This window comes from Nomascus leucogenys, chromosome X (genome assembly GCF_006542625.1).
Source record: "Nomascus leucogenys isolate Asia chromosome X, Asia_NLE_v1, whole genome shotgun sequence".
Taxonomy (NCBI): domain Eukaryota; kingdom Metazoa; phylum Chordata; class Mammalia; order Primates; family Hylobatidae; genus Nomascus; species Nomascus leucogenys.
The window spans coordinates 105,762,353-105,777,723 of NC_044406.1; the positions used below are offsets into that span (position 1 = coordinate 105,762,353).

Below are 15,371 nucleotides of genomic sequence, written 5' to 3' on the forward strand. Positions count from 1 at the left end.
TTGACATACAGCAAAGCACATACAGCTACAGTAGTCATTGGAAGATAAATATCCCATATTAGATCCTGAAATAAACATTTTTGCTCACATTTCTAAAAGGAAACCTGAAATAAAATTTCGTGTACTCATTATATTTACTTTGGAATTAGAAGAAGTTATACATCTTTATCAAAGATGAATCTCTGCTCCATTTTCAATAAGCTCACCTGGGGATCCTGATTGTTATACCAAGCTGCCTGATTTTATATATATCAAATTACATTTAATTATATAGATGCAATATGTAATTTTTCCCATAAAGTTATTTAGTCTTACTCAGACTAAAGTTGGAGATCCATAAAGTAAAATGTATATGTGCAGGGGGTGTTTTGTGTAAATTTAGGGGTCTAAGTACAATTTTGTTATATGAATACATTGCTTAGTGGGGAGGTCTCGTCTTCGTATAACCATCACCTGAATAATGAACATTTTACCCTGCACAGGTTTAGAAGATAGTCACAGCTTATAAAATTTATTAAAATATATCAAATATTTCTAAGTTAAATTTTTCTGAGTTAAATTATTTATATGCAATTGGGCCACGTGCAGTGGCTCATGCCTGTAATCCCAGCACTTTGGGAGGCTGAGGCTGGTGGATCACTTGAGGTCAGGAGTTCAAGACCAGCCCGGCCAAGATGGTGAAACCCCATCTCTACTAAAAATACAAAAATTAGCCAGGCATGGTGGTGTGTGCCTGTAATCCCAGCTACCTGGGAGGCTGAGGCAGGAGAACCACTTGAACTCGGGAGGCGGAGGTTGCAGTGAGCCAAGATCACACCACTGCACTCCAGGTTGGGCAACAGAGCAAGACATTGTCTCAAAAAAATTATTTATATACAATTGCATTTAAATGGTAACTAACCACCCCCACTGGGCAACATAGGGAGACCCTGTCTCTACAAAAAATTTTGAAAATTAGCCAGGGGTGGTGGCAGGCACCTGTGGTCCCAGCTAATCGAGAGGCTGAGGTGGGAGGGTCACTTGAGCCCAGGATGTCAAGGTTGCAGTGACTGATATGGAGGAACTGGAACTCTCGTACCCCGCTGTTGAGAATGTAAAATGGTACAATCACTCTGGAAAAAACTTGGGCAGGTCCTCAAATGGTTCAACATAGAGTTAACATGTGACCCAGCAATTCCACTCCTAGGTAACAACCCCAGAAATAAAAATATACGTCCACACAGAAACTTGTATAGGAAAGTTTATAGTAGTGTCATTCATAATAGGCAAAAAGTGGAAATGAGCCAATGTCCATCAAATGATCAGTAAACAAAATGTGGGCCAGGCAGGGTGGCTCATGCCTGTAATCTCAGCACTTTGGGAGGCCAAGGTGGGTGGATCACCTGAGGCCCAGGAGTTCGAGGCCAGCCTGACCAACATGGTGAAACCCTGTCTCTACTAAAAATACAAAAATTAGCCAGGCGTGGTGGCACATGCCTGTAATCCCAGCTGCTTGGGCAGCTGAGGCAGGAGAATCGCTTGAACCCAGGAGGCAGAGTTCACAGTGAGCCAAGATCGTGCCATTGCACTCCAGCCTGGGCAACAAGAGCGAAACTCCATCTCAAAAAAAAAAAAAAAAAAAAAAAAAAAAAGTGGCATATCTGTACAATGGAATACTACTTAGCAACAGAAAGTAAATAACTATTGATACACACAACATGAATGAATCTCAGAGTAACATGCCAAGTGAGAGAAGCTAGACCCCAGAAAGAAGAGTACATAATATATGATCTCATTTATACAAAATTCTAGGAAATGCAAAATTCTAGGAAACTAATCTATAGTGACAGAAAGCAGATCAAAGGTTGCTTGGGGATGGAGAGATTACAAAGGGGCACAAGAAAATTTTGTGTGGTAATGGATATGTTCATGATCTTAATTATGGTGATGGCTTCACACGTATATACATGTGCAAAAACTTAGCAAATTGTGCACTATAAATATGTACAGTCTTATTGTCTGACAATTACACCTCAATAAGACTGTTGTTTTAAGCAGTTACCCATGGGCTGGAATCCACCAATTGTTGTTTTGTTTTGTTTGAGACAGTCTCACTCTGTCACCCATGCTGTAGTGCAGCAGTGCAATCATGGCTCAATGCAACCTCCACCTCCCTGGCTCAGGTGACCCTCTTGCCTCAGACTCCTGAGTAGCTGCGACTACAGGCATGCACCACCAGGCCCAGCTAATTGTTTTAATTTTTTCATAGAGATGGGGTTTCACCGTGTTGCCCTGGCTGGTCTCAAACTCCTGGGCTCAAGATATCCTCCTGCTTTAGCCTCCCAAAGTGCTGGGATTATAGGTGTGAGCCACTATGCCCAGCTGTATTTTTCTTAAAATTGATAAAATCTAACACATATTAAATGCTGTTCTATGCATATATTATCTCATTTGCATGTGCCTACAGTCCTCTGAGGTATAGGTACTACTATCATTCTCATTTTACACCTGAAGAAATTGCAGTTTAGAGAGGTAAAGCAATTTACCCAAGACCTGACAGCTAGCGAGTGGCAGAGCCAGAATTTAAACTTAAGCAACCTGGTTGCAGGGCCCACCCTCTTAACCACTGGGCTAAATTACTTTCTCTTCCTATTTGCCCCAGATTCCCAGACCCAGACGCTCAGATCCACTCAATCTTATAGATACAAAAGGATAGAGCCATAGAATCTTAGAATTGGAAAGGGTGTAGAACTCTCTTCCAGACCAACCCAGTGATCTCCCCCATAGCATCCCTAACAAGTGGCTATTCTGCCTCAACTTTTAGCTTTCCCAGTAACAAAAAGTTCACCCCATCATACGGCAATGCATTCTACCTTTAAGAAGCGCATATTTTACAAAGTAATGTCTTTTTGAGCTGAAGTCTACCTTCATGAAACTTCTACCAGTGGGTGTTAATTCCATATAGAATGTATAATTTATGAAGACATGTCCTTCTTTCACCCAAAGCTCTTTCCCAGTTAAATATCTCTCATTCAGCCATTTCTCATAATACATGATTTATAGACACTTCACTTTCCTGATTGCCTTGTTTGAATATGTTCCAGTTTGTTAATGTCCTCTTAAATGTAGCACCCAGAATTAAACATAAAACTCTATGGGCTGGCCAACAGAAACCCAAGTGGAACTGAAAGTCCCTCTGATCTGGTCACTACCATTCTCTTAGTGCAACTCAAGACTCATTAGTATTTTTTGGCATTGTCAACCCACAGTGAACTAGGACCTAGTTCTCTTTTTCACACATGCTACCATTAAGCTCTATCTCCTCATCCTTAAATGTCTTGCACTAAATAGGGCATTAAAACCCTTTATTGCGGTGCTTCCCATTTTATAAGCCTGGGTTTATTCTGGACTTTAGCCCTTATGACTCAATTCCTAGAGGTTTGTGATATTCTTTGGGCTTTGTCCTTGGAAGCATAGTCCTCCTTCTGTCATCTATACATGTACTTTTAAGATCTGAGCTCATCAGAGAATAATCTATAAGGACACTGTAGTTTATTAGAAATCTCTCCCTTTTTATCATTGGAACTTTTCCAAATTCTACAGTTCTGAATTTTCAACTGGATCCCTCTCCCTCTTGAGCTATCTTTCTCTTTTGGTGTTAGGCCAGGAGATCATACTTATCTTTTCTCTGATCCTTTTGAAGTCTACCTTACACATACACATACATACACCACACACACACACACACACACACACACACATTAATTAACCTATGTGACCATGCCCAGCATTTTTTTTTTTTTTTAGTTTTTTTGCTTAACAGATATCCAGATGACAGGATCACTTTCCCCAAGATTCTTGTCACTTTCACTTTGCTAACCAAATCTTCCTTATTTATTATCAGGATTAAGCCCAGCTTAGCAATTTACCTCACTGCTTCTTCATTCTTTTGAGAACTGTAATTACACTGTATCAGCAAGAGAGCCAAGAATCTATCAGATGTTTTCTTAAATTTAAGATGGTCTTAAAAATAAGAAAAAAGAATGTATCAGATATGTTGCTATCAGAATAACTTCCAGCAGATATTCAGATGTTCTATGTCTCTGATCACCCTTTCTTGTTCGTCTATGTGAGTTTTATGAAGTGCCATTCATACTTTTATTTATTTTATATTTTTATTTTTATTTCGAGATGGAGTCTCGCTCTGTCACCCAGGCTGGAGTGCAGTGGCGCGATGTGGGCTCACTGCAACCTCTGCCTCCCGGGTTCAAGCGATTCTCCTGCCTCAGCCTCCTGAGTAGCTAGGATTACAGGCCTGAGTCACCACACCTGGCTAATTTTTGTATTTTTAGTAGAGACAGGTTATTACCATGTTGGCCAGGCTGCTCTCAAACTCCTGACCTCAGGTGATCTGCCTGCCTCGGCCTCCCAAAGTTCTGGGATTACAGGCGTGAGCTGCAGCGCCCGGCCGGGAATGTAAAATTTTAATACACTCAGGAAAATGCAATTTTATAGGTATTGTTTAGACTTGGTAGGGTGGAACTTCTGGCTGGCATCTGGAAAACTTGATTTAGAGATACCATACAGAGGAAGAGGAGAGCAGTAATATATCAAGAAGGTATAACCAGTAATTCATTGGCTGGAGGGTGAGAAGCATTCAATGAGAATGAAACAGAGAAATGAAAGTGATTATAGTTGTAGAAGTATACAAGAGACTGCTCAGATTAAAAGTATGAATGGGGCTGGGCGTGGTGGCTCACGCCTGTAATCCCAGCACTTTGGGAGGCTGAGGCAGGTGGATCACCTGAGGTCAGGAGTTTGAGATCAGCCTGGCCAACATGGTAATAACCTGTCTCTACTAAAAATACAAAAATTATCCAGGCGTGGTGGTGACATGCCTGTAATCCCAGCTACTCGGGAGGCTGAGGCTGGAGAATTGCTTGAACCTAGGAGGTGGAGGTTGCAGTGAGCGGAGATCGCACCATTGCACTCCAGCCTGGGCGACAAGAGCAAAACTCTGTCTCAAAAAAAAAAGTACATTCCCTTTATTACCCATATTCTGGGTGTTGGTACAAAGATATCTGAGGCCTTAAAAGTGTCATTTCTGACTCTCTTCCTTGTTTTTCCTTGAGAATTACTAGGCATTGCCTTAGCTTTAGTTCCTCTTAATTCGACTTATATTTTACATAGCTCCCAGAAACACAATAATTACTAACACAGCACTATGTCTCAGTGGAGGAATTCGTTTTGATTAACTGACCAGCCATATATCATTATCAACATCATCATCATCATCATCATTAATACTCTTCTCGGCTGGGTACAGTGGCTCATACCTGTAATCCCAGCAATTTGGAAGGCCAAGGTGGGAGGATCACTTGAGCCTAGGAGTTCGAGGCTGTAATGAGCTATGATCGTGCTGCTGCACTCCAGCCTGGGTGACAGAATGAGACTCTATTTTCTATTTTCCTGGATGCTTGCTCCTTGTTTCTTTTTCTTTCTTTTTTAAACTTTCAGACTTTTTTAAATGTTGCAAAAATAGTACAAAAATGTCCTTATATCCTTTATTCAACTTCTCTAAATCTTACATAACCACCATAACCAAGAATAGTATTGGTAACCTACAGATATTCAAACCTCACCAATATAACCAATGTCCTTTTTCTGGTCCAGGAGCCAGTTGAGTGTCATATATTACATTCAGTTGTCAAGTATCTTTAGTCTCCTTTAATCTGTGACAGTTCCTTAGTCTCTTTGTCTTTCATGACCTTAACAGTTTCGAGAATATCTGACTCCTTAAAATATACGCGGTGATAGGCGACTACAGGAGCTCCAGCTCACCCGTGGATTTAGCAAAATATCAAGTGATGGCAAGAAGTTGCTTTTAAACGACCCATCTTGTATTTCATCGTCAATAAAACCACACTTAGTTACCCAAAGACTGAGAAGGGAAAAATTCTATGTAATTATTTGATCATCTTTTTTTGTGGAGAGAAAAAAAACTGACAAAACAATGAGCTCTGGAATAGAATACAGTAGAGGCATCATGTTCAAAGAGAGTAGCAGATGTGGCCAGGGAAAGGTCACATGTAGAAAAGGGATACACAAGTGATGGCGAGGTGTATCAAGGAATAATTAACAGTTGAATAAAAATGCATTAATCAGAATGTCAAGAGTTCAAAATAGAAAGATTTTGAATTTTAAATGCATTATAAATAAAATCCATCTCTCTCCAAATAAAGCCCTCTGTAGAATTTTGCTTTAGCTCTTGCTTCTCTCACCAGGATAGCGAAGTGAGTATTGCCTTTGGAGGATATACTCTACCATTCTCTGAAACTGTTTTTTTTGCATCCAGCTACCTCACTATTATAATCAGCTGAGAAACACTGTAGCCTTTCACTAACACAGGTCAAAGATTTCTCCCAAGATCAACAAAGCTAGATTCAAAATTGCTCCTTTGAACACCTGCAATTTGCGTGCATCAGTTTGGATCGCTGGGGTTCTTGAGGAGACTAACAAATTGCAAAGCGTACTTTCAGAGGAAGGGCCTCACCATCCTGGAGGGTCCTAGAATTGGGTCCTTTCACAGGCAGATCTGGAGAAGATGGGAGAGGGCAGGAAAGGAAAGTGAAGGATATGAACACTATGTGTTCAGTGTGCAAAGGCCTGCTGGCATTTTGCTTTTGGGAATTCTGAAGTCTGGGCACATAAGGTTCAGCTGCAGTTGCAGTTTTCAACAGTCGTCCTTATTTTTATAAACATTGTTATGATTATTCAGACACAGAATTTGTGATTACACTATTTGCTCCTGTTCTGAACTTGAGGGAGTCCACTTAAGCTAACAAGTAGGTTTTTGAGGACATGTGTGGCAAATGCTTACCCGGTGAAGGGATTAAGGGGCTCAGTAAGCACTTGTCCATTGGCACAATGGCTGCCAATCTAATTCTACTGATTCCTCTAAATGTTTCTGGAGTTCAGAAATTCGATCCAAGGGCACTTTACCTGGGGTCCTGGGAGCCAAATGTCAACGTAGTTCTTAACCTTCCTAAGCCTCTTAACCTTCTGGGTACAACCTCTATATTTGTCTTCTGGCTAAAATCATTTCCCCACCCCCAGCCCAGTCCTTTGGACTCTCCCAGGCCAATTCCCGGCAAGATCTTTGTTGAACTGTATTTGCAAACCAGGGTCTGGGCACGGTGGCAGTTCCTTCGTCTGCTGTTCCCTTAATTTCGTCTGGTTTCCCTGGCTCCAGGACAGTGCCCGGTCTAGGGTGGGAAGAGTGAGGCACTCACCTTGGTGAGAAACAACTCAGTAATTAAGACAAATGATTTTTCATGCACTATTTTAAAAAAATCAAAAGCAATGCAAAAATCCATGATGAACAAATGATCAACATTTGAAATACAGACAGGATCCTAACCTGCACTTGCATGATCTTGTCTCGCTTGCCTCACCCTAATCTCAGCCTTGACATTCCAATTAAACTTTATTTACAAAACAAGGGGGCCGGCCAGCAGGATGTAGTTTGCCCAAACGACTTTTTTAAAGTGTCGCATTAACTACTGTTTATCTCGATGACTGAAGGGTTCTTTTGGCATCCCTGTAACAAATGCGTCTCACCCTAGTCCTGGTCCTGCTCCAAGGGTTTTTGTCCAGGCACATCGTGACCTCACCCTTCCTCCCCACTCCGAGGCCTCTCTCAGGGTCCAGCGTTCAAGTCCCGGGTGTTCTCTGGACCCGCCCCTTCCTCCCGCCGGGTCAGGTGCCGAGGGCAAGCCGGGGCGGCGCGGAGAGCGGTCCCCGCCCGCCCTCCACGACTCCTCCTCCTACGCGCTGGGCCACTCGGCGGCTCTGCCGCCCAACGCGCCGGGGCCCAGACCCCTCCCCGGCCCCGCCTCCGACGCCTGCCGCTCCGGCGCCGGCTCCCCCTATATAAATCGGCCGTTTGCGTCGCTCCGCCCCGCAGCGCCGGAGTCAAAGCCGGTTCCCGGCCCAGTCCCGTCCCGCAGCAGCCTGCCTCCTCTTTCCTTTCAACATGACAGATGCCGCTGTGTCCTTCGCCAAGGACTTCCTGGCAGGTGGAGTGGCCGCAGCCATCTCCAAGACGGCGGTAGCGCCCATCGAGCGGGTCAAGCTGCTGCTGCAGGTACGTCCTGGGATCCAGGAACCCAACCAGGAAGTGGGGGGAAGGGTCGCACAGAAGGCGGGAGCCCGAGGGGTGGCGGGGAGCGAACTCTAAAGACATGGCCAGGGAAGCGGCTAGGAGAGGCCAGAGCCGGGCGCAGAGGCAGAGCAGAAGGCAAACTGGTGGGAGGCGCCTTTAGTGACCTGAAGTAGTGAGTCTAGGAAGGGGCCGGGGGCGGAGGGCAGGACCAGGCTCTCGGCATCCCCGAGGCGGCGGACTCGGATGGAGCAGTTACTGAGTGACGGCCTCTCCGGGCCTGGGCGTCAAGGGCGAAGGCCGAAAGCCGGCGTTAGAAAGAGGAACGCCTGTTCTTACCGAAGACCTCAAGGTCGCGGCAAGGAGATAACTGCCCGGGGGAGGCCATGCGCCCGGGTCCAGCGGCCTCCCAGTCCGCGGACGCGCTCAAACCTCGCCGGGCCGGAAGCCGGCGCCGGGAAGCGCGTGTGCCTTTTACGTCCGCCCCCGCGCAGCCGCGGCCGCGGCCGCTGCCGCCGCGTCTCCGCCTGCCTGCCTGCGCCGTGCGCTCTCCAGTGCCGGCTCTAGAGGGCGCTCCTGGGCTAGCGTGTAAGGGCTGGCGGCGGCGGCGCTCGGGTCACCTCTGGGAGCGGAGTGGGGGCGGAGCGAGACGGAAGCAGCTCAGGAGACTTGAGGCGTAGGCTGCGGTCCCCAAGGTGACCGCGCCCTATGTGGGACTCGCCCTAATGCCTCTGAACCTGGGTTTGAGGTAATGACCTTTCTCCCAGGTCTACAGGTCACGGGTCCGCTGGAGGATGCCCCCTCCCCACTTAGAGGGGTGGAGGCTTAATGCCACTGGTGCAGATCACCTCTTCCCCTGTGACAGCCTCAGAGGGTTGGGAGGGTCCAGCCAGTATGGTATACGAAGACTAGATTTGAGAGAGGGGAGCCAACCTTAAAGGGCATTGATCGAGATGGCATATGCTCTTCTCTTTCCCTTCCCCATGGTTATAACTGTCCCTGTTGGCTTCCTTCCTGTCTGTTAGGTGCAGCATGCCAGCAAGCAGATCACTGCAGATAAGCAATACAAAGGCATTATAGACTGCGTGGTCCGTATTCCCAAGGAGCAGGGAGTTCTGTCCTTCTGGCGCGGTAACCTGGCCAATGTCATCAGATACTTCCCCACCCAGGCTCTTAACTTCGCCTTCAAAGATAAATACAAGCAGATCTTCCTGGGTGGTGTGGACAAGAGAACCCAGTTTTGGCGCTACTTTGCAGGGAATCTGGCATCAGGTGGTGCCGCAGGGGCCACATCCCTGTGTTTTGTGTACCCTCTTGATTTTGCCCGTACCCGTCTAGCAGCTGATGTGGGTAAAGCTGGAGCTGAAAGGGAATTCCGAGGCCTCGGTGACTGCCTGGTTAAGATCTACAAATCTGATGGGATTAAGGGCCTGTACCAAGGCTTTAACGTGTCTGTGCAGGGTATTATTATCTACCGAGCCGCCTACTTCGGTATCTATGACACTGCAAAGGGTAAGTTTGCTGTGGGCTTTAACGTTGTGTTCTTAGGAGACAATTTAAAAGAGCATTGTACCAACCTAACATTCCAAGAGCTAGAGAGTTGTTTTTTTAATTGCTGAAGGAAGCCAAGATCATCCAATGCAACCCTTGTGTACAGATGATGTGTTTAGGGGATGTGGGGAAAGGAAGTCAGTAAAACTCTGCTTTTTGGTAAAAGCATCCCTTTCCTATTCCCAGGAATGCTTCCGGATCCCAAGAACACTCACATCGTCATCAGCTGGATGATCGCACAGACCGTCACTGCTGTTGCTGGGTTGACTTCCTATCCATTTGACACCGTTCGCCGCCGCATGATGATGCAGTCAGGGCGCAAAGGAAGTAAGTTCCACTTGAGCAGAAGATAAAGTTGTAGGCGTGGGGCAAGCTGTGGCCACAAACTAGTGATGTGTACCTTTAAAAATGGCTGTCTGTCCAAGTCAAGGGATGGGGTTGATAGCATCTGTGTCTGTTCCACAACTGCCTTTGAGCTGGCCCTTCAGAAGCCTATGAATGAGGGTGCTTAAATGGTATTAGAGGTTAAGACCGATGGGTAGTCTGTATTCCTGTGGTCATAGCATTAATATTTCAGTGTTGCCCATGCTGATGTGTGAATGTTGGGTTTAAAACGGACGTTCTTAGAGGTGGGGCTCTGCTTTATTTAGCCTAGTGAATCTTAGGATTTTCATCAGCCTTCAGTCACCAACTCCATGTATTTATTCTTTGCAGCTGACATCATGTACACAGGCACGCTTGACTGCTGGAGGAAGATTGCTCGTGATGAAGGAGGCAAAGCTTTTTTCAAGGGTGCATGGTCCAATGTTCTCAGAGGCATGGGTGGTGCTTTTGTGCTTGTCTTGTATGATGAAATCAAGAAGTACACATAAGTTATTTCCTAGGATTTTTCCCCCTGTGAACAGGCATGTTGTATTATATAACATATCTTGAGCATTCTTGACAGACTCTGACTGTCAGTTTCTCAGTGGCAACTATTTACTGGTTGAAAATGGGAAGCAATAATATTCATCTGACCAGTTTTCTCTTAAAGCCATTTCCATGATGATGATGATGGGACTCAATTGTATTTTTTATTTCAGTCACTCCTGATAAATAACAAATTTGGAGAAATAAAAATATCTAAAATAAATTTTGTCTGCAGTTTATTTTCATATAAAAATATATATTTGAGTGCTACATTTGAATAAATACTACCTTTTTAGCAAATGCTACCTTTTTAATAAATGCTACAGTGTCTCCAGAGATGAAGAACTGTCTTTTTAAAACCAATTGTCAGCGGTCCACTTAACAAAGAATAACTTGGTTGTGCCGCCCACCAACATTTCCAACACATTAGCAAAGGAATTCAGGCCCAGTGCATCCAAAAAACATTGTTCCATTGCCTATGGATGATCATAGCTGAATGAGCTTTCTCCAAGAAATACTATGAACCCACATTTCCTAGTCCTTTATTTATTAATCATGAGCCATGAGCTGAATTATCCACTTTAAAATGGTTACATTTGTTGCATGAATATCACCTCATTTAAACATTTTTAGAATCAATACCAATTTCATCCAGTTGCCGTCATCCATTTTCACCTGGCTCAAGCCATTTTTTTTTTTTTTTTGAGACGGAGTCTTGCTCTGTTGCCAGGCTGGAGTGCAGTGGTGCAGTCTTGGCTCACTGCAACCTCTGCCTCCTGGGTTCAAGCGATTCTCCTGCCTCAGCCTCCCAAGTAGCTGGGACTACAGGTGCACACCACCACGCCCGGCTAATTTCTGTATTTTTAGTAGAGACGGTTTCACCATGTTGGCCAGGATGGTGTAGATCTCCTGACCTCATGATCCACCCACCCCGGCCTCCCAAAGTGTTAGGATTACAGGTGTGAGCCACCGTGCGCGGCTGGCTTGAGCCATTTTTTTTAAATTTATTTATCTTTTGAGATGGAGTTTCTCTCTTTTTTTTTTTTTTTTTGAGACGGAGTCTTGCTCTGTCGCCCAGGCTGGAGTGCAGTGGCGCGATCTCGGCTCACTGCAACCTCCGCCTCCCGGGTTCACGCCATTCTGCCTCAGCCTCCCGAGTAGCTGGGACTACGGGCGCCCGCCACCACACCCGGCTAATTTTTTTGTATTTTTAGTAGAGACGGGGTTTCACCGTGTTAGCCAGGATGGTCTCGATCTCCTGACCTCGTGATCCGCCTGCTTGGCCTCCCAAAGTGCTGGGATTACAGGCGTGAGCCACCGCGCCTGGCCGAGATGGAGTTTCTCTTTTGCCCAGGCTGGAGTGCAATGACGTGATCTTGGCTCACTGCAACCTCCCCCTTCCAGTTTCAAGCGATTCTGCCTAGCCTTTTGAGTAACTGGGATTACAGGTGCCTGCCACCATGCCAGGCTAATTTTTGTATTTTTAGTAGAGACGGGGTTTCACCATGTTGGCCAGGCTGGTCTCGAACTCCTAACCTCATGATCTGCCCGTTTCGTCCTCCCAAAGTACTGAGATTACAGCTGTGAGCCACCGCACTCGGCCTCAAGCCATTTTTAATTCCATTCAGAGTAGAGGATTAGAGCTGGCACAGCTACATAGTGCTGAGATTGCAGTGCTGTTAAAGATTATGAAGAGGGCCAGACATTGGGCACGACCTCAAAACTCACTTTACAAAGAGGAAATAGCATCTGCCTTTTGCCTCATGCTAATAAGCCCAGTCAATGGAGGGCATTTATGTTTATTTTCAATAAACCCTTATTTGGAATCCATGTGACAGTGTTTGGACTTTCTGTATCTCTTGATTAGGGCTCAAATCCAGTGGATTTTGCCATGAGATTTGTACTAAGAATGAAGCATTATGTCTGTCAAGCCGCAACTTTATAAAAATGATAGGACGGGTGCTCCATGCGCACATGTAATGCTCATTCTTGAGGAACATCCCACACACTGGCATGTATAAGAGCTATTCACAGAGAGGTCTGCATGGCATGGATGAATGCCTAAAGATCCCAGAGTTTATGTTTGTCCTCTGGCCAGGCACCTGAATCGTAGTATAGCTTAGTTATTAAGAATTCTCTTCTGGTATCAAAGAGGCCTGGCCTGAAGATCTGGACTCTGATGCTCAGTTGTGTGAGGCCAAGTTACTTAATTTTTCTAAACCTTGGTTTTCCTTATCTATAAAATGAGGCTATTAATAATGCCTGACTCAGAGGGTTGTTGCAAAGATTAAATAATTTATGCCAAGCATCTACCATAGAACATAATAAGCATTACATAAACGGTGACAGACAATTCTTAGGAGGCAGATTTCAGGGGCTCTAGAATCAATCAGACATACCTGGATTTTAAACCTGGCTCTGCTGATTACTGTGTGACTTTGGGCAAGTCACTTAATCCCCGGGAGCCTCAGTTTCCTCGTCTGTGAAGTGGGGATATAATAGCGCTTATATATTTCTTTCCTTCTTTCTTTTTTTTTTTTTTTTTGACACGGAGTCTCACTCTGTTGCCCATTCAGAGTAGAGGATTAGAGCTGACACAGTTACATAGTGCTGAGATTGCAGTGCTGTCAAAGATTATGAAATCTTTAACAGCTGGAATGCAGTGTGCGAGCTCGGCTCACTGCAACCTCCGCCTCCCAGGTTCAAGCAGTTCTCCTGCCTCAGCCTCCCAAGTAGCTGGGATTACAAGCATGCACCACGATACCTGGTTAATTTTTGTATTTTTTGTAGAGATGGGTTTTCGCCATGTTAGCCAGGCTGGTCTCAAACTCCTGACCTCAGGTGATCTGCCTGCCTTGGCCTCCCAAAGTGCTGGGATTACAGGCGTGAGCCACCTCGCCTGGCCTGCTCATATATTTCTTAGGGGTGTTGTGAGTGAGGGTTAAGCACAAGAAAGCATGTAGAGCCAGAAGTATGGTGCCTGGCATTTAGCAAGCACTCCGATGTGAACTTTCTCATAATATGGCACCCAGATTTGTTGAGTGAAGATTTGCCCAAGTACAGCACTGCCTAAGAATAAATTCAAGCTCACCTTTCTTTTTCTGCAACAGACTAGACATACTATATTGTGTAGCATTTATACAAAATAAACTTCAGGTTAGGTCTTTTTCAGTTGTGGATTTTGTTCCTGAAAGGGGATAAGAGGCTCTCCAGTAAGGGCTGCATACATGATGCAAGAGGACCCAAGCCCCCTTTATGGTTATTACAATAGATGTGGACTCACTGAGCTGGCAGCTATTAAAATAAACCTAGGACCAGGCATTAATGATCAGAAAGCAAGAAGTGGTGCCTCCTGCAATTGGGTAGCTGACATAGATGAGGTGGGGGGGGGGGGTTTGTTGTTGTTCTTTCTATTCTTGTTCAATGATTTTTGAAATTTAATTTAAAGACAAAGTGGTTTTAATCTCTCCAAGCTGTGCAGGATAGTGCTATAGAATTCATTATGTCCATTATGCTCATGCGAACGTTAATGGTACACAATCTTAGCAACACCCTAATTTATGCCGTTGTTTTGTTACTATTCAATGCATAACAGGATCCGTGAAGCCTGATTCCAGGTGAGAGAGCCAGAACACAGGTCAGCTTGTGCACAGCCGTGCTTCCTATTCCAAGGGCCCTCTGCACTCAGTGACTGGAAGCAGCGCGCTACGGGCGCTCCGGACCGCCAGAGAAAGAAAACGAGGGGTGTCTTCCCAGAGGGGCAGTTTTCGTGAATGGTAAGTCATTTAAACCGTCATTTTTTTGTATCAAAAGAGATGCAGAGATGCTAGAGAGTCTATTAATTTGAAGGCATTTTAAAAACATAAACTGCAAAGAGAGTTGTGGTATACAAGGGCCATTTCTGGCACTGCCCCCAGACTCCAATTCAGTCTCCTCTGCCATTATAGATACTTTAGGAGAAAAAATTTTTAAAGTACTGCTGTACTGTATCATAGATTTTCAAGCATCCGTGTTACTAGGGTAAATTCTATTTCTCCTTTGAAGTTTGTGAACATAGTATTTCTAATTTGCTTTTGAGGTTTTTAATAGTTAACATCTGTACATGGTAATAAAAGCCAAATAGTAAAGAAAATATGTAAAATGAAAAGTAAACATCTTCCTGTCCTGCGTTTCTCATCACTAGCCCCCTCCTCAAAAGTCAACGTTATTAGCAATTTCTTGGCTATCCATTCCCCCAAAATTAATGCATATTGCTGTAACGGCCGCTGATTTCTTTTATCGGAATCGTATTCTGACCACCTGGATTCAAAATGGCATGATTCTTTTAGAACCGAGTCAGACTGTGGAGTACCAGGACTAACAGAAGCTGTCGGAGGCAGGAGGGCAGGGAAAGGGTAGCTTCTGGACTCTGAGCAAGGATTTCTAAGTGTGGCCATTTATTAAAATCCTAACCTGGGATTTTTTTTTTTTTTTTTTTTTTTTTTGCGGGGGTTTGGGGGTTAGTTTTGGTTGCTGAGTGACCTGGGGACAAGTCACTTCTAACATCAGGGTCTTAGTTTCTTATCCTTGAATGGAGAAATTTGGGGAAGAGACAAACTCTAAAGTCCCTTCTAGTTTAGACGTCCTCCAGCTCCATCATTTTTACAGAAAGCAGAACCAGTGAAAGGACTGGGATTAGGTGATTTAATCCTTTCAGAGAACATTTTAAAATATCTAACACAATCATAAATGAATAGTCTCTGACTCAGAGCAGTCATTTACAGACTGTGTG

General features: G+C 44.7%; 1 protein-coding gene across 1 annotated transcript; it reads left to right on the plus strand.

The window, feature by feature from the left end:
• The first annotated feature begins 7,311 nt into the window (after window positions 1-7,311).
• SLC25A5 (solute carrier family 25 member 5) lies at window positions 7,312-10,823 on the plus strand. Its single transcript, XM_003262247.4, has 4 exons — window positions 7,312-8,125; window positions 9,166-9,652; window positions 9,878-10,018; window positions 10,406-10,823. Exons 1-4 carry the CDS (start codon window positions 8,015-8,017, stop codon window positions 10,561-10,563), a joined length of 897 nt encoding a protein of 298 aa, XP_003262295.1. The 5' UTR covers window positions 7,312-8,014; the 3' UTR covers window positions 10,564-10,823.
• The last annotated feature ends 4,548 nt before the right edge of the window (window positions 10,824-15,371 follow it).

What these genes read in the sequence shown, in the direction of transcription:
- SLC25A5 (XM_003262247.4), top strand. Translation starts at nt 8,015, where the DNA reads ATGACAGATGCCGCTGTGTCCTTCGCCAAGGACTTCCTGGCAGGTGGA. An exon ending in GGGTCAAGCTGCTGCTGCAG is followed by an intron (nt 8,126 to 9,165) that starts GTACGTCCTGGG and finishes CCTGTCTGTTAG; the next exon opens with GTGCAGCATGCCAGCAAGCA. An exon ending in GCAGTCAGGGCGCAAAGGAA is followed by an intron (nt 10,019 to 10,405) that starts GTAAGTTCCACT and finishes TATTCTTTGCAG; the next exon opens with CTGACATCATGTACACAGGC.